Raw genomic sequence first — 26,056 nt, forward strand, 5'->3', positions numbered from 1 at the left:
ACTAGCTTAGCGAGCTAATGCGGCTGGCTAGCAGCTGTTATCAACAATTAGCTTGCCGGCTACATTAGCTCACCAGGCTAGCTGCTCAAGGAGATTCCCCAGAATCTGTTTTCTCAGCTAAAGCTCCCAGTTACTGTTTCACTGGAACACCCTGAAGATTGACCTCTGACCCCCGGGTTAAAAACAACATCTGAGGCTCCACACAGACTGACGGAGGAAGATGAAGATGAAGGCTTTCCTGTCACTGTTAGCTAAAGTGCGACCTGCCGCAGCAGCCAATCAGATGTCCACATTTAACCTGGAGCCGTCGCATCATCAGCTGACATCATCGTCTGAGGGACGTCTTACCTGCAGCTTCCTGTCATGGTCTCCGCTGCAGAGCGAGTTCAGAGACACTTTGAAGGTTTTCCAAACCGGATTCAGATTATTCATGACCGTCTGAGGAGGACGGAGACGGAGACGTTAGACTGGACCAGATTAACCCAAATTAAACCAGATTAACCCAAACTGAACCAGATTAACCCAGATGAACCCAAATTAAACCAGATTAACCCAAATTAAACCAGATTAACCCAAGATAAACCAGATTAACCCCAAGTTAAACCAGATTAACCCAAATTAAACCAGATTAACCCAAACTGAACCAGATTAACTCAAGATAAACCAGATTAAACCAGATTAACCCAAATTAAACCAGATTAACCCAAATTAAACCAGATTAACCCAAACTGAACCAGATTAACCCAGATGAACCCAAATTAAACCAGATTAACCCAAATTAAACCAGATTAACCCAAGATAAACCAGATTAACCCCAAGTTAAACCAGATTAACCCAGATGAACCCAAATTAAACCAGATTAACCCAAATTAACCAGATTAACCCAAGTTAAACCAGATTAACCCAAACTGAACCAGATTAACCCAAGATAAACCAGATTAACCCAAATTAAACCAGATTAACCCAAATTAAACCAGATTAACCCAAGTTAAACCAGATTAACCCAAACTGAACCAGATTAACCCAAATTAAACCAGAGTAACCCAAATTAAACCAGATTAACCCAAATTTAACCAGATTAACACAAACAGAACCAGATTAACCCAAATTGAACCAGATTAACCCAAATTAAACCAGATTAACCCAAATTAAACCAGATTAACCCAAACTGAACCAGATTAACCCAGATGAACCCAAATTAAACCAGATTAACCCAAATTAAACCAGATTAACCCAAGATAAACCAGATTAACCCCAAGTTAAACCAGATTAACCCAGATGAACCCAAATTAAACCAGATTAACCCAAATTAACCAGATTAACCCAAGTTAAACCAGATTAACCCAAACTGAACCAGATTAACCCAAGATAAACCAGATTAACCCAAATTAAACCAGATTAACCCAAATTAAACCAGATTAACCCAAGTTAAACCAGATTAACCCAAACTGAACCAGATTAACCCAAATTAAACCAGAGTAACCCAAATTAAACCAGATTAACCCAAATTTAACCAGATTAACACAAACAGAACCAGATTAACCCAAATTGAACCAGATTAACCCAAATTAAACCAGATTAACCCAAATTAAACCAGATTAACCAAAATTAAACCAGATTAACCTAAACTGAACCAGATTAACCCAAATTAAACCAGATTAACCCAAGTTAAACCAGATTAACCCAAATTGAACCAGATTAACCCAAATTAAACCAGATTAACACAAACTGAACCAGATTAACCCAAATTAAACCAGATTAACACAAATTAAACCAGATTAACCCAAATTAAACCAGATTAACACAAACTGAACCAGATTAACCCAAATTGAACCAGATTAACACAAACTGAACCAGATTAACCCAAATTAAACCAGATTAACCCAAGTTAAACCAGATTAACCCAAATTGAACCAGATTAACCCAAATTAAACCTGATTAACCCAAATTAAACCAGATTAACACACACTGAACCAGATTAACCCAAATTAAACCAGATTAACCCAAGTTAAACCAGATTAACCCAAATTGAACCAGATTAACCCAAATTAAACCAGATTAACCCAAATTGAACCAGATTAACCCAAATTGAACCAGATTAACCCAAATTAAACCAGATTAACCCAAGTTAAACCAGATTAACCCAAATTGAACCAGATTAACCCAAATTAAACCTGATTAACCCAAATTAAACCAGATTAACACAAACTGAACCAGATTAACCCAAATTAAACCAGATTAACCCAAATTAAACCAGATTAACCCAAATTGAACCAGATTAACCCAAATTAAACCAGATTAACACAAACTGAACCAGATTAACCAAAATTAAACCAGATTAACCCAAATTGAACCAGATTAACCCAAATTAAACCAGATTAACACAAACTGAACCAGATTAACCCAAATTAAACCAGATTAACCTAAACTGAACCAGATTAACCCACGATTAACCAGATTAACCCAAATTTAACCAGATTAACACAAACAGAACCTGATTAACCCAAATTGAACCAGATTAACCAAAATTAAACCAGATTAACCTAAACTGAACCAGATTAACCCAAATTAAACCAGATTAACACAAACAGAACCAGATTAACCCAAATTAAACCAGATTAACCAAAATTAAACCAGATTAACCTAAACTGAACCAGATTAACCCAAATTAAACCAGATTAACCCAAGTTAAACCAGATTAACCCAAATTGAACCAGATTAACCCAAATTAAACCAGATTAACACAAACTGAACCAGATTAACCCAAATTAAACCAGATTAACACAAATTAAACCAGATTAACCCAAATTAAACCAGATTAACACAAACTGAACCAGATTAACCCAAATTGAACCAGATTAACACAAACTGAACCAGATTAACCCAAATTAAACCAGATTAACCCAAGTTAAACCAGATTAACCCAAATTGAACCAGATTAACCCAAATTAAACCTGATTAACCCAAATTAAACCAGATTAACACACACTGAACCAGATTAACCCAAATTGAACCAGATTAACACAAACTGAACCAGATTAACCCAAATTAAACCAGATTAACCCAAGTTAAACCAGATTAACCCAAATTGAACCAGATTAACCCAAATTAAACCAGATTAACCCAAATTGAACCAGATTAACCCAAATTAAACCAGATTAACCCAAGTTAAACCAGATTAACCCAAATTGAACCAGATTAACCCAAATTAAACCTGATTAACCCAAATTAAACCAGATTAACACAAACTGAACCAGATTAACCCAAATTAAACCAGATTAACCCAAATTAAACCAGATTAACCCAAATTGAACCAGATTAACCCAAATTAAACCAGATTAACACAAACTGAACCAGATTAACCCAAGTTAACCCAGATGAACCCAAATTAAACCAGATTAACTCAAACTGGACCAGATTAACCCGAATGAAACCAGATTAACTGGAAGTGAAACGTCTTCTGAAATGCAGATATTGATGAATATTTACGTTGATGCTGTAAACATGAAGTATTAGTGAAGTACTGAAGTATCTGTGGGTTCTGATCTCCTACCTCAGTCCTGTAGACGAGCTGCATGGTGGCGTCGTCGTTCACTCTGTAGAGCTCCAGGAACGGATCCGATTTACTGAAAAAGTCCTGGGAAACATCCACAAACACTCGGGATCAGCAGAGATTTTCCTGCTGAAAAACATTCCCTCCATTTCCCTACATCAGGAAACGCCTTCTGATCACAACAGAACAACCTGTTAGCGCTTTTGCTAACATTTAGCACACTTAGCTTTCCGTACATTACTTTCACCAGATAAAGTTTAAAGTGCTAATTTACTCGTCTGTTTCGTAAAATTTCAGCTGAATAAAGTTTGACCTCTGCGTTGATTGTTTTGAGCTCCTCAACATGGTGGCGTCAATTTAGGACGTTAGCATTAGCTGCCACCTGCACTGGCTTGGTGCTTCAGTGTTAGCTTAGCTGAGTTAGCATAGTGCTTTAGCATTAGCTAAGCTCATTTGACCAGTGCTTTATGGTTAGTGCAGCTAGCTTCTTAGCTAGCTGTCTCCACCGCTGGTTTTAGCTAGCTTAGCCTCCAGGCCATTTAAACCCAGGAAACTGGAAACAGATCTGAGACTGAAGCTGCTACCTTGTCGTCCAGCTTCCTGGCGCTGAAGGAGAGCTCGATGTAGTCATCGTTCCCCGTCAGCTCCTCTGCTGTGATCTGAACACACACACACACACACACACACACACACACACACACACACACACATCCCTTTGATCTGAGGCTGATTACGAGTTGAGAAAAAACAAACACTGAATATTCAGATCAGGAAGATCTAAGGGACCAGCAGCAGTCAGTAACACGGGGCCCAAAGGAGCAGGTTCAGAATGCAGAACCGGATCTGAACCGGATTCAGTCTGAACCGGATCCAGCACTCCGGCACTCGGACTCACCGTGATGATGGTTTTCCCAACGGTTCCTCCGGGTCGGAGCAGAGCTTTGGACAGGTTCCTCTGGGAGACGATCTGCACACACAGGTTCACACCGAGGTTATTATGGGATGTTCCAACCCTCCCACCAGCCACTGCCTTTATGAGCAAATTTTAACATTTTCCTGTAAATGTGTTTAATTTTGCAAACGCCTCAGTGCTGCCCTCTGTGGGCTGAACAGTGGTACTGCAGGCGAATTTTCCTATTGGTCCAATGTTTTATTGACATCCATGTCTGTCTGGTTCAGGTATAAAACCTCAGAGGCGCCCCCTGGTGGCTAGCATTGATCGGTAGCATTGATCGGTAGTGTTGATCGGTAGCATTGATCGGTAGTGTTGATCGGTAGCATTGATCGGTAGCGTTGATCGGTAGCGTTGATCGGTAGCATTGATCGGTAGCGTTGATTGGTAGCGTTGATCGGTAGTGTTGATCGGTAGTGTTGATCGGTAGTGTTGATCGGTAGCATTGATCGGTAGCGTTGATCGGTAGCATTGATCGGTAGCGTTGATCGGTAGCGTTGATCGGTAGTGTTGATCGGTAGCGTTGATCGGTAGCGTTGATCGGTAGCATTGATCGGTAGTGTTGATCGGTAGCGTTGATCGGTAGCGTTGATCGGTAGCGTTGATCGGTAGCGTTGATCGGTAGCGTTGATCGGTAGCGTTGATCGGTAGCGTTGATCGGTAGCATTGATCGGTAGCATTGATCGGTAGCGGTGAATCTCCAGAAGATGATAAATTTGTCTCTAGTTGCTTGTTTGAGTAAAAAGTTGCTAAATACAGGTCCTTCTCAAAAAATTAGCATATTGTGATAAAGTTAATTATTTTCCATAATGTAATGATAAAAATTGAACTGTCATATTTTAGATTCATTGCTCACCAACTGAAATATTTCAGGTCTTTTATTGTTTTAATACTGATGATGTTGGCAAACGGCTCATGAAAACCCAAACAATGAGCATATCATGAAAGATTCTCTGAACGAGCCGTTAACCATCATCTGAATCAACAAAGTAACTCTGAACACCTGCAAAAGATTCATGAGGCTTTTAAAAACTCCCAGCCTGGTTCATTACTCAAAACCGCCATCATGGGTCTGACTGCTGACCTGACTGCTGTCCAGAAGGCCATCACTGACGCCCTCAAGCAAGAGGACGAGACACAGAAAGACATTTCTGAACCAATAGGCTGTTCCCAGAGTATCAAGGCTCCTCAGTGGGAAGGAAAAATCTGCACAATGAGACGAGGTGACCGGACCCTGAGGAAGATGGTGGAGAAGGACCGAGTCCAGACCTCCAGCAGTGGACTGAGTCTGGATTAGAAACATCCAGAGCCACCGTGCAGGAAATGGGCTACAGGTGCTGCATTCCCCAGGTCAAAGGTCAAGCCACTGTTGAACCAGAAACAGTGGCAGAAGCGCCTGACCTGGGCTACAGAGAAGCAGCACTGGACTGTTGCTCAGTGGTCCAAAGTACTTTTTTCGGATGAAAGCAAATTTTGCATGTCATTCTGAAATCAAGGTGCCAGAGTCTGGAGGAAGACTGGAGAGAAGGAAATGCCAGAAGTCCAGTGTCCAGTACCCACAGTCAGTGATGGTCTGGGGAGCTGCTGGTGTTGGTCCACTGTGTTTTATCAAGGGCAGGTCAATGCAGCAGCTATCAGGAGGTTTTGGAGCACTTCATGCTTCCATCTGCTGAAAAGCTTTATGGAGATGAAGATTTCCTTTTTCAGCACAACCTGCTCACAGAGCCAAAACCACTGGTATACTGACCATGGTGCTACTGTTGGCCTGCCAACTCTCCTGACCTGAACCCCATAGAGAATCTGTGGGATGTTGTGAAGAGAAAGTTGAGAGACCAAAACCCAAAACTCTGGATGAGCTTAAGGCCATCGAAGCATCCTGGGCTCCATAACACCTCAGCAGAGCCACAGGCTGATGGCCTCCATGTCGCCCTGAAGGCTGCAAAATGATTCCTGACCAAGTATTGATGCATAACTGAACATAATTATTTGAAGTTTGTTTCTTTTATTGGTCGGATGAAATATGCTAATTTTTTGAGACAGGGATTTTGGGTTTTCATGAGCTGTTTGCCAAAATCAACAGTATTAAAACAATAAAAGACCTGAAATATTTCAGCTGGTGAGCAATGAATCTGAAATATACGACAGTTTTTACCATTACATTATGGAAAATAATGAACTTTATCACAATATGCTAATTGTTGGAGAAGGACCTGTATGGTTGCTGACCGTTCTACTGCGGTCCACAGAACCGCCTCACTCCTCCACGCCTGGCCACGCCCCTATTGGCTCCGCCCACTTCCTAGACGCCTTCTGGAGCCTGTGGCCCTTTCAGAAAGCGTTGCTGCGGTTGCTATGGTTACTGGGGATGGTTGACAGATCCGGTGACATCACCATCCAACACTGTAACCCTTAGAAACACCAACACCAGAACCCAGTCTGGTTCTGGTTCTGGACCGGCCGACCGTCACCATGGAAACGACATGTTTCTTTAGCAGTACTCAATTTTTCACACATCCTGTTTTCTCTGGTCTCTGCAGGAAATGAAATCATCCTGGAGGAAAATGAAACGTCAAGAGTCGAATATCTTCCAAATCAAAGATGTGCCTTTAACATCTGGTTGTTTTTATTCAATGGCAGATCAATGATGAACCGCAGCTGGATGACAGGGGGCGCTGTTGGCAAAGTTACAGGCAAAAAATGACTAATAGTTGGTCTGACCTGTCCCAGCTGGACTCACCTGTCCCAGCTGGACTCACCTGTCCCAGCTGGACCCAGCTGGACTCACCTGTCCCAGCTGGACCCAGCTGGACTCACCTGTCCCAGCTGGACTCACCTGTCCCAGCTGGACCCAGCTGGACTCACCTGTCCCAGCTGGACTCACCTGTCCCAGCTGGACCCAGCTGGACTCACCTGTCCCAGCGTACACTCCACTGAGCCCAGGAAGTCGGCCTCCTTCGGCCCGTTGTGGCTGTTGATGTCGAACAGCTCGAAGCGCAGCCGCTGCACCTCTTCAAAATAAAAGTCCAAGGTGAAGACCTTGGAGTAGGTGGGGTTGACGCAGCTGCGGATCACCTCGGTCCGGTCCACCTGCGGACGAACAGCGCGGTGAACCTGTGACAGCCATCAGAACCGGGTCAGATCCTGATGGTTCTGGAGCTGGACCGGCAGCATCCAGATGGCTAATGAAGCAGCTAGCAGAACCAGAACCGAGTGTTTTGGTTCTGATGTTCTGGTTCTGCGGGATGTGACGTCAGACTCTGTTCGGGTTTCGCTGATTAGAACAGAAATAAATTAAGTCTTTTTTTTTTTCTTCTGGTGAATTTTCTCCTAAACTCAACAAATCAACACAGAAACAAAGATGGCGGCGCGTGGAGGACGACCTCGTTGCCATGGCGACCCACCTCCATCCACCGGCCGTGGGACTGCATGTTGAGGACGACGCAGGGGTCGGGCCTGGACAGCGCGTCCCGGTCCGAGACGCCCTTACAGGTGAGGCGCAGCTCCACCTTGGTGAGGCAGGAGCTGCTGAGCAGACCCAGAGAGCCGGCCGCCGTCTGCACGACGTCGCTCATGGCGGAGGCGGGACAGGAAGTCTGCGGGGGCAGGCAGGAAGTGGTCAGAACCTCCAGAAACGAGGCCAAATCATCTGGAAAACGGAGCAACAGGCTGAGAAGCACAACGAGCTGACCTCCGACCTTCACATCACCATGACAACCCTGTTGGTCGCCACTGACCTCCGACCTCCACATCACCATGACAACCCCGTTGGTCGCCACTGACCTCCGACCTCCACATCACCATGACAACCCTGTTGGTCGCCACTGACCTCCGACCTTCACATCACCATGACAACCCTGTTGGTCGCCACTGACCTCCGACCTCCACATCACCATGACAACCCTGTTGGTCGCCACTGACCTCCGACCTCCACATCACCATGACAACCCTGTTGGTCGCCACTGACCTCCGACCTCCACATCACCATGACAACCCTGTTGGTCGCCACTGACCTCCGACCTCCACATCACCATGACAACCCTGTTGGTCGCCACTGACCTCCGACCTCCACATCACCATGACAACCCTGTTGGTCGCCACTGACCTCCGACCTTCACATCACCATGACAACCCTGTTGGTCGCCACTGACCTCCGACCTCCACAACATCATGACAACCCTGTTGGTCGCCACTGACCTCCGACCTCCACAACATCATGACAACCCTGTTGGTCGCCACTGACCTCCGACCTCCACATCACCATGACAACCCTGTTGGTCACCACTGACCTCCGACCTTCACATCACCATGACAACCCTGTTGGTCGCCACTGACCTCCGACCTCCACATCACCATGACAACCCTGTTGGTCGCCACTGACCTCCGACCTTCACATCACCATGACAACCCCGTTGGTCGCCACTGACCTCCGACCTTCACATTACCATGACAACCCCGTTGGTCGCCACTGACCTCCGACCTTCACATCACCATGACAACCCTGTTGGTCACCACTGACCTCCGACCTTCACATCACCATGACAACCCTGTTGGTCGCCACTGACCTCCGAACATTTTTTATTTCCAAAGTGACAGAAGTCTAAAAAGAGTTAAACTCGTAACTTTATAAATGTTTCACTGTGAAAATGTTCCGATTCGTTCAGTAAAGATGCAGCAGAACCAGAGCTGAATCCGTCTGGATCAGAACCGGACAGTTGGCTCGCTCTGCCCTCCATCATCTGATTAACCGAGCCGCCTGCAGGAAACGTCCGGTTCCCTCCTCTTCCTCCTCTTCCTCCTCCAGGCCGCCGGCTCGGGTAACAGGATGAAGAGCAGATGCATCTCGGAACCAGAGCAGGCGCGTTCTGCTGTCCAGGATCCGGTTTCAGTCGGAACCGCTGAAACGGGACGTTAATAAAGCTACTCTGGCAGAAACAAACGGCAATAATCTGGATTATTTCGTCCGGCACAGGAGGAAAAGATGGAGGTTCACTTTTAAAGTCACATTTTCACCACATTTTTCATTCATTGATAAATGCAGCAGTTTCAAACTAAATATTACGCTTAAAAGTAAAAGTTTAGCTAACATTTAGCTCCAAATTAAATATGTCATTAGCAAGCAGCTTGCTAACAGATGTTTAGCTACATATTTCTGAATATATAATTTGAGCTAAATTTGAATTTTAATAGTTACCAAGCTAAATATGGAGTTAGCCAAGTAGCTCCAAGCTAATAATTTTGCTAGCAACCTAAATATTTAGCCAAGAGCAAAATACTCTGCCTATAACTGGAAGTGGACTACCAAAATAAAAGCTGAAGACTGGAGGAGTCAGCCTCACCAGCAGAAGTTTATGTACTGGCTATCAGTCGGCTTTTATTTTGGTAGTCCACTTCCACTCATCAACAAGTGAATTTGCATACTAGCTAAATATTTAACTCTGAGCCAGGTAAATATTCATTTTGTAAAGAAAATATGTATCTAGCTCTTAGCTAACTGCATATATTTAGCTCCAACTAAATAGCTAAATATCTAGCTTGCTAATTAAGTATTTAACTGGGAGCTAATTGTCCAGTTAGCCAGTTAAATATTAATTATTGCTGCAAATTTTGGGCTGTAACTTTACAAATGGCACCGAATAAACGTGACGACAGTCTGAGTCCGGCTGCCGCCTGTTTAGTTCTGATCAGAATTATTCTGCTTCAGTCGGACAGGAAGTTGTTTCTGACAGGAAGTGACATTTATGAATAAATTAAATCCAGTAAAATGTTGTATTGTAAAAACACAGCATAGGGATAAAACTCTAAAAGCTCCACAGGACTACAGCTCCCATCAGCCTCAGCGGCTGTTGCTATGGAAACAGACCCGTCCAGAGCCAAGAGAACCAAAATATCTGCAGCTGTTATCATGATCCAACCGTTCATCCAACCATTCATCCAACCGTTCATCCAACCGTTCATCCAACCGTTCATCCAACCGTTCATCCAACCAACCGACTGCTCATCCAACCAATTGACCGTTCATCCAACCGTTCATCCAACCATTCATCCAACCATTCATCCAACCGTTCATCCAACCATTCATCCAACCGTTCATCCAACCGTTCATCCAACCAACCGACTGCACATCCAACCGTTCATCCAACCGTTCATCCAACCAACCGACTGTTCATCCAACCATTCATCCAACCAACCGACTGCACATCCAACCGTTCATCCAACCAACCGACTGCACATCCAACCGTTCATCCAACCAACCGACTGCACATCCAACCGTTCATCCAACCATTCATCCAACCATTCATCCAACCAACCGACTGTTCATCCAACCGTTCATCCAACCAACCGACTGCACATCCAACCGTTCATCCAACCAACCGACTGCACATCCAACCGTTCATCCAACCATTCATCCAACCGTTCATCCAACCAACCGACTGTTCATCCAACCATTCATCCAACCAATCGACTATTCATCCAACCATTCATCCAACCAATCGACTATTCATCCAACCATTCATCCAACCATTCATCCAACCAATCGACTATTCATCCAACCATTCATCCAACCGTTCATCCAACCAACCGACTGCACATCCAACCATTCATCCAACCAACCGACTGCACATCCAACCGTTCATCCAACCATTCATCCAACCGTTCATCCAACCAACCGACTGTTCATCCAACCATTCATCCAACCAATCGACTATTCATCCAACCATTCATCCAACCATTCATCCAACCAATCGACTATTCATCCAACCATTCATCCAACTGCTCATCCAACCATTCATCCAACCAACCGACTGCTCATCCAACCGTTCATCCAACCATTCATCCAACCGTTCATCCAACCGTTCATCCAACCGTTCATCCAACCATTCATCCAACCAACCGACTGCTCATCCAACCATTCATCCAACCAATCGACTATTCATCCAACCGTTCATCCAACCATTCATCCAACTGTTCATCCAACCATTCATCCAACTGCTCATCCAACCATTCATCCAACCAACCGACTGCTCATCCAACCGTTCATCCAACCATTCATCCAACTGCTCATCCAACCATTCATCCAACCAATCGACTATTCATCCAACCGTTCATCCAACCATTCATCCAACTGTTCATCCAACCATTCATCCAACCAACCGACTGCTCATCCAACCGTTCATCCAACCATTCATCCAACCGTTCATCCAACCATTCATCCAACTGCTCATCCAACCATTCATCCAACCAACCGACTGCTCATCCAACCATTCATCCAACCGTTCATCCAACCATCAGAGGAACTCTCCTCATTAAACTGATTGAACTTTTTTCTGTAGAACTAAAATCACCAGATTTTGCCAACAGATCAACACATTAGGAACCAAATTTAACGAGTTTATAAATGTTTCTCACTTTAAGGTTTCTAATCTGGGACTCGGTCCAGTTCTGGGTTTTTCTGACCACTTTATGTGAAGAGTTTGGGTTGTTTCTTCATCATCATCATCATCAGATCCAACAGGACAGAAACCAGAAGCTGCATCAGGAGGAAACTAACCAGGAACAGAACCTGTGACCGGCAGAGAGCAGACAGAACCCGGATCACCTCAGGATTTCTGACCCGAACCTCAGCACCGTCACCCTCTTCCTCAGCAGAGAGTCTTCCTCTCTTACCTGCTCGGATGAGGAAAAGCTTCAGAAAAACATCCGGAAGTTTCCAGTTTCAGCTCCGCGGCTCCGACCTGAGATCAGCTCCGCTTCTTCACCCTCATCCTCCTCTTCCTCCTCCTCTGGCTGCTGGAGAGCCTCTCCGCTCCGCAGCCGCTCCTCCCGCATTTATACCCGGGGAGACCCTGAGAGGAGCGGGCCGCGGCGCCCCCTGCAGGCTGAGTCAGGCAGCGCACCGTGAAGAGAAACTTCAGCTTCTGACGGCGGAAAGAAAATCAGCTTTTATTCATGAAACATCCTTCAGATCAGAGCTGAAGCTTCCTGAGGTCCAGAAGTATTCATACTGGCTGAACTGGACAATTCATTTGATCTGAAAAGTGTGGCATGCTTCTGCATTGGGAGAAGGATGGAAGCCAGAGAATCTCTGAACATCAAGCTTCAGACATGGATTCTCAGCTGGACTTTCACACGGTCATTCCAGTGGGTTCAGAGCTGCTGCCCTGCAGGAAGTCAGGTGAGTTTATTTATTTACTGCACAAAAATCAAATCAGAAATAAGAAAATAATAAAAACTAATGACCTTTATTCTAAGAAGTGAAAATAAACCGGGGCAAACTGATGTCAGGGGGTTTTTATAGTCTTTTCATTTGTGTTTTCCTCCTCAGATGAACTTTTGTCTTCAGATCCACGGAGCGTCCCAGAAATCTGCAGTCTGGTTTAAAAACATTCAGCTTGCATCTGTTTTCCGCCAGTTTTGAAATTAAATGCTTAGTTTGGACGCTAAACATTTAGTTGACAACAAAGCATATAGTTTGCTAACTAAATATTTAGTTTACAAGTTAAGTATTTTGGTTGTAGGTTAAATATTTATTTTGGAACTATGACACTTATAAATGTTTGAATTACATGGTGAAAATATGACTGTAAACCGTCACACAGGTCATCTGATTTAGGGAGAAATAAGAAAATTATGGGATGTTGTTGTAAAGTTACATAGTCAGAAAGTTTTTGGTTTAATCCCTTAAAGGGAAAAAGAGGTTATTTTTCAAACATTCAACTTCCTTCTGTTTCCCGCCACTAGATGTCGGTGTTGTGTTAAAAACCAAACTCCAGGATTATTTTCTCATCAGAAATCAGCCGTAAACATCTTAGTCACTTTATCGACTCTTTAACCTTTATGGAGGATGATAAGTGACTTCTTGTGTTTATGAGTCGGACTTATGTGGGTTTGAAACCAAAAGTACCTCAAAGGTAAACTAATCGTTCTAGACTTCACAATAAAGCGACATCGAAAACTTCCGGTAGGTACCGGAAGCTAAGTTTTGCGTTACGTTCCAGCTTTAAAAAATTCTGAAACGCGGAAGTGGCTCACAAACAAAGCCTAGAGGTGACGGAGTTAGATTTTAACTGTAAAGTTCATCTTTCCTGTGAACCGAGACAACACAGCCGTGAGTTTTATACATTTAACGTCACGTATTTTTTAAATTCTCATTTCCTTATTTTTTTGTTCAGAAAGATAAAAGTTAATCACGTTTAGGCCGCTGAAGTTGATGCTAAACTTCTTAAAGTTTCTTGTTTGACATGCAATTAAAAGTTTAAAAGTACATTTTTTCTTAGTTCTGATAATCTCGGATGTGTTTTAGAAAATCTATCTTCATTTCCTGAGTTTAATCCCGTTCTCTTTGAAAAAGTCCACATCCGCTCCGATCCCTCCCTTGGCTTTGGAACCAGACAGCTGCTGGATCCATTAAAATAAAACTTTTGCCGGATAAAATCAGGGCCGAACTTCCTGCAGGACTCCTAGCTTTACAGACAATTCATAAATCATCTTTTTAACTGTTTAGTTTGGTGTTTACCAACGTTGTGATTTAAATTGTCAAGTTTTACAGTTGGAGTTTGGTGGAGGTGAAGTTTCCGGTTTTCCCAGAACGTTCTGTTCAGGTTAAATGTTTCAGATCTGCTCTGATTCGTTCCCGTGCGATAAAAAAAACCCGGTTTTGTTCTTATATTTCTGAATCACGTTTGTTGTTTTAAACCTGAGATGATGGGAAAGTTTGAAATTGAACACATGGTTGCTGCTTTTCACTTTCACTTGCAGAGAAACCAGAAATCCCCTTCAAATGTTTGTTTTTGGTTTTATCTGGAAAATTAAAGCTGAACTCTGGTTTTCATCTGAATGTTGACGCTTTCATAAAACCCCAAACAGAAGTCAGGCCTTTCCCTGCAGCGTCATTTAGTTTAACATGCAGAGCTGCATGATATTGGGAATAAATGGCATTAAAATGTTGAATATTGTTGTAATGATTGCAGTAAAGTTTGTCCAGTCATGAAGCGGACGTCCAGTCTGCAGTCCGGTCGCAGTTACATGCATCGTTATTCTAATATGACCCAAAACATGCATTAATACTGAAATCCAGTCTTCCTGCAGATGTTTTTATTCAGAAACCTCTCATCTGATCTTCATTTCGGTTTTTCTGACATTTTCCGTTTTATTTATACATAGAATTGAAACAAAAAAAAGAGTAATTTGTGTCTCAGAACCGGTTTTGGGTCATAAGAGCCTCAAACGTTTTGGTTCTGGATCAGAAACTTTCACAGTTTTATTTTAGTCCCAATATACTTGGACCAACTGCTCAGCTGCTGTTCCTGATCTGGACCAGAACCGGGTCGTGCTTCAACCCGTGGTGCGTTCAGTGCCTGTCAGGAACATTTAGCTCCAGAATCTAACAAGTTTCAGCGGTGCGCCGAGTCGTTGGAGGAAAAACAGAGTCTAAAAGGTTCCCTGTTCATCAACAGACACATGAGGTCTAAACCAATCACAGTGAAGGGCGGGACCTCCTGCCCTCTGATTGGCCCAGCTGGTCACCAGGGCAAAATGGGGCAAAGCTGAAGCCTGAGCCTCTGAGAATCATCTGTGATGCTCCGACTAGGAGCCCCAACCGGCCAGGTCCAGCCCCGCCCCCGGGGGTAACGCAGGCGTCGCCCCGGGGGTAACGCAGGCATCGCCCCGGGGGTAACGCAGGCGTCGCCCCGGGGGTAACGCAGGCGTCGCCCCGGGGGTAACGCAGGCGTCGCCCCGGGGGGTAACGCAGGCGTCGCCCCCGGGGGTAACGCAGGCGTCGCCCCGGGGGTAACGCAGGCATCGCCCCGGGGGTAACGCAGGCATCGCCCCGGGGGTAACGCAGGCGTCGCCCCGGGGGTAACGCAGGCGTCGCCCCGGGGGGTAACGCAGGCGTCGCCCCCCCACCCCCGGGGGTAACGCAGGCGTCGCCCCCGGGGGTAACGCAGGCGTCGCCCCGGGGGTAACGCAGGCGTCGCCCCGGGGGGTAACGCAGGCGTCGCCCCCCCACCCCCGGGGGTAACGCAGGCGTCGCCCCCGGGGGTAACGCAGGCGTAACGCAGACGTTGCCCCGGGGGGTAACGCAGGCGTCACCCCCCCACCCCCGGGGGTAACGTAGGCGCCGTCCCCCCCACCCCCGGGGATAACGCAGGCGTCGCCCCCCCCACCCCCGGGGCAACGTAGGCGTCGTCCCCCCCACCCCCGGGGATAACGCAGGCGTCGCCCCCCCCCACCCCCGGGGGTAACGTAGGCGTCGTCCCCCCCACCCCCGGGGGTAACGTACTCGTTTCACTCGTTTAGATTTTCTCCTGTTTTGTCATTTAATTCACTCATTTATTTTGACTTTTAAGTTTCATCTCCTTGAAACTCTTCAAACACATTTTCAGGAGGTTTCGCGTCTCTTGTGCTTCAAATAAAGAACTTTGTTAATTAATGGTGTAGAGGTCAGTGCTGGCTCCAACAGGAAGTGGTCATAGATCTGGACTCTGATGCAACTTCCTGTTCTGTCTCCAGCTCCATCATGGCGAACGAAGTTTACACAGCGACGACGGTTTCTAACCCGAAGGCGCCGTTCTGGCTCGGCCCGGCGTCGGAGCATCTGGACATGCCGCGTTTCGGCCTGAAGATCCTGGAAGTGGTGAGGTCAAAGTTCACTCAGCTCTGATTAACGCTGTCTGGACAGAACCGCCCGGGTTCTGATCAGGCTGCCTTGGTTACCGTGCCGCTGGTCCAGATGTATAAACACGGCTGGATCAGAACCAGAACTGAACCAGAACCACTGACTGAGCCGGGAACTGTTCAGTTCATTGGTTCAGTTCATTAGGGGTGTAGTGACACAATCACCTCACGATACGATATATATCACGATATTCTGCGATCGATACACTTTTATGATTTTCTGAAAGATTTTAGAGGGACAGTGATTTTGGTGACGTTTGTGTTCCATAGACTTGGATTTAATTAACTGAAAACTGATCAAAAGCATCAACTACACAATACCTGATTAGGATACGGGGGTAAAATAAAGTCTTTTGGACTATAGTGAAAATATTTTTCTAGCTTAGCTCCTGGAGTTAGCCGTGGCTGTAAGCTGTTTGCTACTAGCTGCTGGGGTAGCGGCTCCGCCTGACCCCGTAGTGATCGACTCCTTGCAGCTGCGCAGCGCCGCCGTTCCCCTGCTTGGATCTCTGAGTATCTGCGTCTCATCGTTCTCTGTCTGTTGCTCAGCTGCTAATATGAATGATCGATCTGCCATGTCGTCATGGCAACCCTCATGGCGCCCAGACTCCGGCTGCGGGTTTCGCCTCTTCGTCTTCCAGCTCCAAACAGAGCCGCCGCCGCCGTGCGTTGATTCTTCAGGTAAACGGAACAGAAACCACTAAAGACAAATCACCAAGCGGACGCCACCCATCGCTCCGATATCCAAACTTTGCTGTAATTTCGCGCCGCTGCTCCGATCCGCTTCTCTTTCACCGTAACTTGAGCAACTTTACTTCGTTTCCTAGCAACAAAATCCATCCCATCGTTATTTGTTGAAGATTTGAGATTTCTAAAAACACAGGATTCTAACGTTGCGTTTTTACGTTTGGAAGCTCATTTCCTGTCACATAACCGGAAAAAACGGTTTTTGACATTTTTCTGTCATTCGGAAAAAACCGGTTTACTTATTTTAGCATAACTCCGGTTTTACTCGGCCTGTTAACGCAATTTAAAAACTGGTGTGTAGTTTATAATGTGCACTTTAAGCTCAAGTTGAAGGTGAGACGGAGGGAGGCGGAGCCTGGCTGCTACGCCGTCACAAACCAGACAAAAAGACGCTATAAGGCTGTGGACACTATGGTCTAACGCATCGATACATGAAAATCAGTAAATATCGTAGAATCGATTTAATTATGCAGTCCTACAGTTCATGATTCAGTTCATGATTCAGTTCATGATTCAGTTCATGATTCAGTTCTCGGTTCAGTTCATGATTCAGTTCTCTGTTCAGTTCACGATTCAGTTCTCGGTTCAGTTCATGATTCAGTTCATGATTCAGTTCTCGGTTCAGTTCATGATTCAGTTCATGATTCAGTTCTCGGTTCAGTTCACGATTCAGTTCTCTGTTCAGTTCATGATTCAGTTCATGATTCAGTTCTCGGTTCAGTTCATGATTCAGTTCATGATTCAGTTCTCGGTTCAGTTCACGATTCAGTTCTCGGTTCAGTTCATGATTCAGTTCTCTGTTCAGTTCATGATTCAGTTCATGATTCAGTTCTCTGTTCAGTTCTCGGTTCAGTTCTCGGTTCAGTTCTCGGTTCAGTTGTGCTTTGTGAATCTTTTCTTTCGGTTCTTTTCTGTCGTCTGGAGAAACTTTGAACCATTTGGTCCAATTTTGTCAGAAATAAAATGATAATCAGATTAAATTAAAACCTTTTATTTCAATCTGGATCTAAAATAATCCCGTCTGGAGGAACCCAGTGAGGTTCTGTGCATGTCCCCAGTTCTGGACCGGGTCCCCAGCCTGCGTCTGGTTTCCTGTTGTTCACTCCATGACGCTCTGAACCCGTTGCCGTGGTTTCCGTGGTCGGCGCTCCCTGAATCACACTTCCTGCCACTTCTTCTTCTTCTCTGAATCCTCGGTTGTTGTCACAGGAAGTTGCCGTTCGGCGGCTCGTTTCACACGTTGCCGCCTCTCCCAGTTGGCAACAAGTTGCTGAATCTGCCGGCTCAGATTGACGCTGAGGCCAGAAGTTTACAGCCAGTCAAAGAGCCGGGCGGCCATGTTTTATTGGTCCTGGTTCGGCTCAGGATCGTTTCTATAAAGCACAGAGAACGTTCTGGCCGCTCGGCCAGGAAGACGGATCAGCGCCACAGAACCACGTGTTGCCTTCCATACATCTGCTGCGAACAGGCAGAGGCAGCATCATGCTGCGGGAGTCGAGAGCACTGAAGCAGAGCAGTCCAGACTTTGGGCCAAAAATCATTTTTAAAAACTAAAATCATAAAATTATCCTGATCCTAGGTCCAGAACTGCTGGTGGTTCTGATCCAGTTTTTTATTCTGGGCTCATCTGAAGAAAAATATTTAATTTGGGTCAAAGTTCTGGTTTCCTCTGTGGTTACCAGATGAAACCAGTTTGAGTTTTTTAAGTAAATTCAGGTTACAAGTCAAAGTTCTGGCCGATAAAGTTCAGGTCCGGTTCTGGTTCTGGTTCTGCTCTTCAGCAGGAAGCGGCAGACGGAGAAGTGAAAGTTCTGCAGGACCGTTTGGCTGCGGTCAGCAGAACCACCGGCTGTTGCAACGGCGCCTGGGGGGGGGGCATCCGGGCCGAACAGAACCAGCTGCAGAAACGGGATGTTCAGAGCTCTGGACCTCCATCTGACCGGTTCTGGAGGACCGGTCTATCCAGAACCTTCCTCTGGTTCTGTGTTTGGTGACCCGACCTGGTTCTAGCGGCTCTGCAGCGCCTCACACTGGGTCCGGATCAGAACCGGACCTCTGACTGAGTCAGGAAGGGATCAGAATAAACCGATCAAATCTGCAGAGTCAGCACTTTCTGCCACAACCTTTCACAATAAAATCCTTCCTCTTTCCTCACATCCTGGGTCCAGAGGCTTCAGGGGTAAGAAGGGCGGGTTCTGGAGGTTCTGGAGGTTCTGGAGGTTTTTTACATTAGAAACTCTGCAGACACAAAAACCAAACAGAAAAACTAAAATCAACCAAACAACAAACACTGCAGGGAAACTAATGCAGCAAAACCAGGAGCGAGTCTGAAACTGGACCCGGTTCTGACAGGGGGGGGACACGGAGGACATGGAGGACACAGAGGACACAGAGGACATGGAGGACGTGTCTCTAGCTCCAGACCGGTTCTGCAGCTTCTAACCCAACACAGAGCAGAGGCTCCGCCCCCTTCAGGTGGAGGACATAGATATATATACAATAGATTTGTTTTGAGGCCTCTGGATGTCGTCGGTCTGTAATGTTTTAGTTTCTGCTGCCAGTTAGCAGCTCAACATTAAAACCAGTTCAATCTCACTGGTTTCAAACAAAACTCAGTCAGGAAGGGTAATCAATCAGCAGGAATAATCAATCAGCAGGAATAATCAATCAGGAGGAATAATCAATCAGGAGGAATAATCAATCAGCAGGAATAATCAATCAGCAGGAATAATCAATCAGCAGGAATAATCAATCAGCAGGAATAATCAATCAGGAGGAATAATCAATCAGGAGGAATAATCAATCAGCAGGAATAATCAATCAGCAGGAATAATCAATCAGCAGGAATAATCAGTAGTTTCTGTTAGCAGCTACATGCTAGCCTGCCTCTCTGCCTCTCTGCACTGCAGAACCAGCAGAAGCTTCAGGTCCGACTGGTGACCAGATTCACCCATCATCCATTTTCTTCCACCCTCGTCCCTGGTGGGTCATGAGGTGCTGATGTCTCTCAGGTGAGAGGCGGGTCACCTGGGCGGGTCACCTGGGCGGGTCACCTGGGCGGGTCACCTGTCTGTCGCAGGGCAACACAGAGACAAAGAGGTCAAACAACCACACTCACACCTAGGGACAATTTAGAGACCAGTTAACCTGTTTTTGGACTGGGAGGAACCTGTAGAACCTGTAGAGAACCCACCATGCACAGGGTGAACATGCAGACAGACAGACAGATGGACCGGGCCGGGCCTGGACTGGAGCCCAGGAGGCAGCAGTGCTGCCAGCTGCTCCACCAGATTTACTTGTTTCTGGACCAAAACACCTTAACAGCCCAGTTTGAACCAGAACCGGGTCCAGATTAGAACGAGCTCTGTCCCTGTCGCTCTCCGCCATGACACTTCCTCTTCCTCTCTGTTTGGACGCCGGCTGATGATGTCATCAACTAGCATCACCGTGGATAGCTGGTAGTTTGCAGATCAAGATGGCCGCCCTTTCTGGGCCGGATACATCACATAACTGTGGTTCTGGTTCTGATGGTCCTGCTGTGTGTCCCCAGCTGCTGTCCCTGGTGGCCTTCGTCCTGGAGGAGACGGTGTCCACCTGCCTGAGCTGCTCTCCTCTTTACTTCTTTGAGTTTGTGAGCTGCACAGCCTTCCTCTTCACGGCGCTGCTCCTCTTCCTCCTGTCCACCACGCTGCACAGCAGGGTGGGCATCAGCTGCTGGCCCAAAGTGGTAAGGTTCTGCTCTGGTTCTGGTTCCGTCAGTCCCTGTTGTCTTACTACTGAAGTGATGAGTTTTTCTGTCCTGCAGGACTTCCTGTACACGCTCCTCATCGCCGTCTTATTCTTCATCGCCTCCATCGTGTTTGCAGCCAACAACGGCAAGACGACAGTGGAGTCCGTCGCCGTGGTGAGACACCGTCCCTCTGAGGGTCCCTCTGTGTCCCCCAGGGTCCCTCTGTGTCCCCCAGGGTCCCCTATATATATATATATATATATATATATACACACACATACAATCATGGCCCAAAGTTTTGAGAATGATTCAAATGTAAATTTTTACAAAGTCTACTGCTTCAGGTTTTATAATGGCACTTTGCATAAACTCCAGAATGTTGATCAGCTTAACAGCAAATTAATTGCAAAGTCAATATTTGCCTAGAAAATAAACTTTATCCCCCAAAACACATTTCAGCTTCATTGCTGCCTTAAAGGACCAGCTGACATGTTTTCAGATCCATTAACTCAGCTGTGGGTGTTGATGAGGACAGGGCTGCAGATCCATCTGTCATGATTAGTAAGAATGACTGGACCCTTTAAACAGGCTGGTTCTTGGCACCATTGTTTCTCTCTGTGAACCACGGTTATCTCTAAAGAAACATCATCATTGCACTGCTGAACAACGGCCTAACAGGGAAGAGCAGCTAGAAAGATTCACCTCAGTCAACAATCTATGGCATCAAGAACTTCAAGGAGAGAGTTGTTACCAAAAAGGCTCCATTGTTACCAAAAAGGCTCCATTGTTACCAAAAAGGCTCCATTGTTGCCAAAAAGGCTCCATTGTTGCCAAAAAGGCTCCATTGTTGCCAGAAAGGCTCCATTGTTGCCAAAAAGGTTCCATTGGTGCCAAAAAGGCTCCATTGGTGCCAAAAAGGCTCCATTGGTGCCAAAAAGGCTCCATTGGTGCCAAAAAGGCTCCATTGGTGCCAAAAAGGTTCCATTGGTGCCAAAAAGGCTCCATTGGTGCCAAAAAGGTTCCATTGGTGCCAAAAAGGTTCCATTGGTGCCAAAAAGGCTCCATTGGTGCCAAAAAGGCTCCATTGTTGCCAAAAAGGCTCCATTGGTGCCAAAAAGGTTCCATTGTTGCCAAAAAGGTTCCATTGGTGCCAAAAAGGCTCCATTGGTGCCAAAAAGGCTCCATTGGTGCCAAAAAGGTTCCATTGTTGCCAAAAAGGCTCCATTGTTGCCAAAAGGCTCCATTGGTGCCAAAAAGGCTCCATTGTTGCCAAAAAGGCTGCAGGGCGCCCAAGAAAGACCAGCCAGCACCAGGACAGTCTCTTAAAAGTGTTTCAGCTGCAGGATGGATCGGGCTACCGGCAGTGCAGAGCTTGCTCAGGAATGGCAGCAGCAGGTGTGAGGGCGTTTGCACTGTGAGGCGGAGACTCTTGGAGCAAGGCCTGGTCTCAAGGAGGGCAGCAAAGAAGCCACTTCTCTCCAGGAAAACATGAGGGACAGACTGATACTCTGCAGAAGGTACAGGGAGTGGACTGCTGAGGACTGGGGTGAAGTCATTTTCTCTGATGGATCCTCTTTACGATTGTTTGGGACATCTGGAAAACAGCTTGTTGGGAGAAGACGAGGTGAGCGCCACCACCAGTCTGGTCTCATGCCAACTGTACAGCATCCTGAAACCATTCATGTTGCTTCTCAGCCCAGGGAGTCGGCTCTCTCACAGTCTGGCCTAAAAACACAGCCATGAATAAAGAATGGTACCAGAATGTCCTCAGAGCAACGTCTCCCAACCGTCCAGAGCAGTTTGGTGATGAACAAAGCCTTTTCCAGCATGATGGAGCACCTGGCCATAAAGCTGATAACTAACTGGCTCAGGGAACAAAACAGAGATTTTGGGTCCATGGCCTGGAAACTCCCCAGATCTTAATCCCATTGAAAACTTGTGGTCAATCATCAAGAGACGGGTGGACAAACAAAAACCTTCTGACAAAATGCATTGATTGTGGAAGAATGGAGGACGGCCATCAGTCAGGATTTGGTCCAGAAGGTGATGGACAGCAGGACAGGGAGAATCGCAGAGGTCCTGAAGAAGAAGAGGGGTCAGCACTGCAAATACTGACTTGCTGCATTAACTCATTCTGTCAATAAAAGCTTTTGTTACTCATGATTGTATTTCTGTATGTGATGAAAACATCTGACATGGAAACCAGAGGGCAGCAGATCAGGTGAAATATAACATTTGTGTCATTATTTTGGCCATGACTGTATTTGCTTTTATTTCTCATTACGTCAGGTTTGGTCCTCCATACCTCAGGTCTTGCAGACGACCTTGAAATCGTTTGTGTTTAGAAACTATCTGACTGTTTTCTGATCTGAAGTTTTGTATTTTCTCTGTCTGCAGGCGTTCGGCTTCCTGGCCATGGTGGCGTTCATCCTTGACTTCCTCGTCTTCCTGAAGGTCAAAGGTCATCCTTTCCAGGGCGCTAAGGCCCCGCCCACCACCAACGGCGCCGTTCCTCCGCCTGAGGCCGAGAAGCTGAACGGAGACGCCAACGGAAAGGCGTAGGACGCCGCGCGCCTGCAGGTGGCGCTCCGCCTGCCAATCAGAACCGCCTGAGACACAAACTGGTTTTATTCCTGAAGATTCGGAACCAGCAGACACTAAAACAACCAAACCACTAAACTGCTCCACTGGGAATCACACGGCTTACTGGTTCTGACTGGTTCTGACTGGTTCTGACTGGTTCTGACTGGTTCTGACTGGTTCTGACTGGTTCTAACTGGTTCTGACTGGTTCTAACTGGTTCTGACTGGTTCTGACTGGTTTTGACTGGTTCTGACTGGTTCTAACTGGTTTTCTTTTGCTCTGCCAGCTTTGCTTTTTAACAGTTGCCTTAAAATTCTCACTATCTTGTAGAAATGATGTCAGCTCCTTATTAACTTGCCACCATTTCTTGAAGTTTTTTGTTTTTAGAAAATGTTTTAAAAAATCGAATGTTTCTGTAAATTTTCAGATTTTTGTATATTTGTCCACTTGGATCGCTTTAGGAAGTTTATTTTATTCCCTGAAGGAAGATGAATGATTGTTTTTCTAAATGAATCGGACAGAAACTGTCCAGCTGTTTATGTCCAAATGAAATATTTCATGTCAATCATCTGCAGGTTTCACTGAAATCAGGAACTTGAGGATCTAAAGTGAAATGCCTGTCGCTGTCCAGCAGGGGGAGCTGTGGTCTGATTTGAGTCGTTTTCCGTAATTTTCCCTGAAATCAGTTCCTTCTGATCTGAAACATGAAACGGTGATGGGATTTCCTCTGATCCGTCGGGATTCGTCTCCCTCCTGCTGCCAGCAGCTTCGTGTTTCTAAATGTTTCTGTCGCTTACAAACTGATCATATCGGATCTTCGGTTTGGTCCAACGTCTGTCCTGCTGTTACACTTTAATCGTCTTAAAGGAAACTACTTCCTGTCAGGCTGAGGGAACCACTTCCTGTTTTTTAGTAGAAAACAACAGTTTCAGTCTTGAGCTTTTTCTGCTGTTTTATAAATGTTCAGTAATCCCTGAGATTGAACCGTTTATGCTAATATTGTTTCGTTTTATCTTCGTATTTTTGGTTTTATCTCCGTATTGTTGGTTTTATCTCCATATTGTTTGGTTTTATCTCCATATTGTTTCATTTTATCTCCATATTGTTTGGTTTTATCTCCATATTGTTTCGTTTTATCTCCATATTTTTGGTTTTATCTCCGTATTTTTGGTTTTATCTCCATATTGTTTGGTTTTATCTCCATATTGTTTCGTTTTATCTCCATATTGTTTGGTTTTATCTCCATATTGTTTCGTTTTATCTCCATATTTTTGGTTTTATCTCCGTATTTTTGGTTTTATCTCCATATTGTTTCGTTTTATCTCCATATTTTTGGTTTTATCTCCGTATTTTTGGTTTTATCTCCATATTGTTTCATTTTATCTCCATATTTTTGGTTTTATCTCCGTATTTTTGGTTTTATCTCCATATTGTTTCATTTTATCTCCATATTTTTGGTTTTATCTCTGTATTTTTGGTTTTATGCCCGTAGACTAGAGAGGACTGCAAGTTAAAGGAGATCAGTTGTTTCTCCTCCTGGTTTAGTTTCTTCCAGATCGACCTGAAAACGTTTGAATCTGTTTTATTGCCAATAATGACAATCATGTAAAAATACGAATGCCAGCGGTTTTTCTGTCAGACGATCCTGTTTTGTGTCGGCGTGTTGCTCTTCAGAGCCAAATCAAATGTTTTCTATGATTTATATGAACTGTAACTTCCTGTTCCTCCATTTGCTGCATTTTAATAATAAATGTTTCCCTCATCAAAACAAACCTGGAGTGTTGCCTTCATTTCACAAATCCTTTGATCTCCATGGCAACCATTCAGCTTCAAACACCTGGGTGGACCTAGCCCCGCCTCCGAGGCGCTGCTCCTCCCCCTCAGCTCCTTCAGACTAGCCAGCAGCAATTAGCAACCAGCTGCTGAGCTCACTATAGGAACTGCTGCTCAGAGCAACGTTGGTAAAAACACTAAAGGGTTAATAAAGGAGCCATGTTGGGACGACTTCCTGGAGGCGGAGCTTCAGAGAGCAGGAGCTTCTTAAAGAGACGGAGGCCCAATTTCAAGGTGTTAAATTATGAAGTCAAATTTCTTAAAGTCATTTTACGTGTATTATTTTCTAACTTCTGAAGGAAACATAGTTACTGTGTTATAAAGTGTCACTATTTGCCTCTTTAATTTTTATCATGACTCACGTTTCTTAACGCAGACCGGATTCGGTTTGCTGTCGTCTGGCATCAGCCAATCAGAGCCCGAATTAGATCTTTTGTTTTATCGCAGGGCGTTAGCCCCGCCCATAGCCACGCCCCTCTACTTTAGTTTGACAGATAAATTCAAAGCGATGCTGCAGGAACACATTTAATTAACCATATCGGCTCTTTTCAGTTTGCATTTTAATGAACTGATGACATGTTAAATAAAATATAAATTATATTTTATAAAGAAACACAAAATATTAAACATTTCTTTACTTCATGTAATAATTTAAGGATGACATTTAGGTTTGTCCCTTTTGGCTCTCCGTAGAAGAGCTCCAGATGTTTGTTCATCTTCTCTGGATTCAACCGAGTCCAGCTGATTCACGCAGAACCTGGGAAGTCAGCCCAGTTCTCCCAGTTCTCCCAGTTCTCCCAGCTCCCTGACGGATGCACTGCACCGGTTTGTCCAGCAGGTGACAGTAAACAGCTTCACCAGAACTTCAATATTTGACAATTCAAGGAGAATAAAGACCCAACAAGCGTGATTCTGGAGGACCGGCTGGGTTCTGGTTCTGGTTCTAACTGGGTTCTGGTTCTGACTGGTTCTGGCTGGGTTC

General features: G+C 45.4%; 2 protein-coding genes across 3 annotated transcripts in view; one reads left to right on the top strand and one right to left on the bottom strand.

Annotated features, from left to right (window-relative positions):
- Nucleotides 1-12,298, bottom strand: part of cpne4a (copine IVa) — a 31,900-nt gene extending 19,602 nt beyond the window's left edge. The window contains exons 1-8 of one of the 2 annotated variants that reach the window (XM_081597593.1): nt 12,171-12,298; nt 11,913-12,066; nt 7,907-8,098; nt 7,416-7,592; nt 4,449-4,520; nt 4,138-4,212; nt 3,554-3,637; nt 349-438 (exon numbers count right to left, since the gene is read on the bottom strand). In XM_081597593.1, coding sequence (XP_081453719.1) covers nt 349-438; nt 3,554-3,637; nt 4,138-4,212; nt 4,449-4,520; nt 7,416-7,592; nt 7,907-8,077 — 669 coding nt within the window. In that variant the 5' untranslated portion in view covers nt 8,078-8,098; nt 11,913-12,066; nt 12,171-12,298. The remainder of the gene's footprint in view (nt 1-348; nt 439-3,553; nt 3,638-4,137; nt 4,213-4,448; nt 4,521-7,415; nt 7,593-7,906; nt 8,099-11,912; nt 12,067-12,170) is intronic. The other variant, XM_081597594.1, reaches the window with a different exon arrangement.
- A 1,154-nt stretch (nt 12,299-13,452) lies between these two features.
- Nucleotides 13,453-25,013, top strand: cmtm6 (CKLF-like MARVEL transmembrane domain containing 6). The gene is made up of 5 exons (XM_008430630.3): nt 13,453-13,611; nt 16,017-16,140; nt 20,479-20,655; nt 20,734-20,832; nt 23,056-25,013. Exons 2-5 carry the CDS (start codon nt 16,024-16,026, stop codon nt 23,218-23,220), a joined length of 558 nt encoding a protein of 185 aa, XP_008428852.1. The 5' UTR covers nt 13,453-13,611; nt 16,017-16,023; the 3' UTR covers nt 23,221-25,013.
- The last annotated feature ends 1,043 nt before the right edge of the window (nt 25,014-26,056 follow it).

This window comes from Poecilia reticulata, chromosome 16 (assembly GCF_904066995.2).
Source record: "Poecilia reticulata chromosome 16, P_reticulata-male-v2, whole genome shotgun sequence".
Taxonomy (NCBI): Eukaryota; Metazoa; Chordata; class Actinopteri; order Cyprinodontiformes; family Poeciliidae; genus Poecilia; species Poecilia reticulata.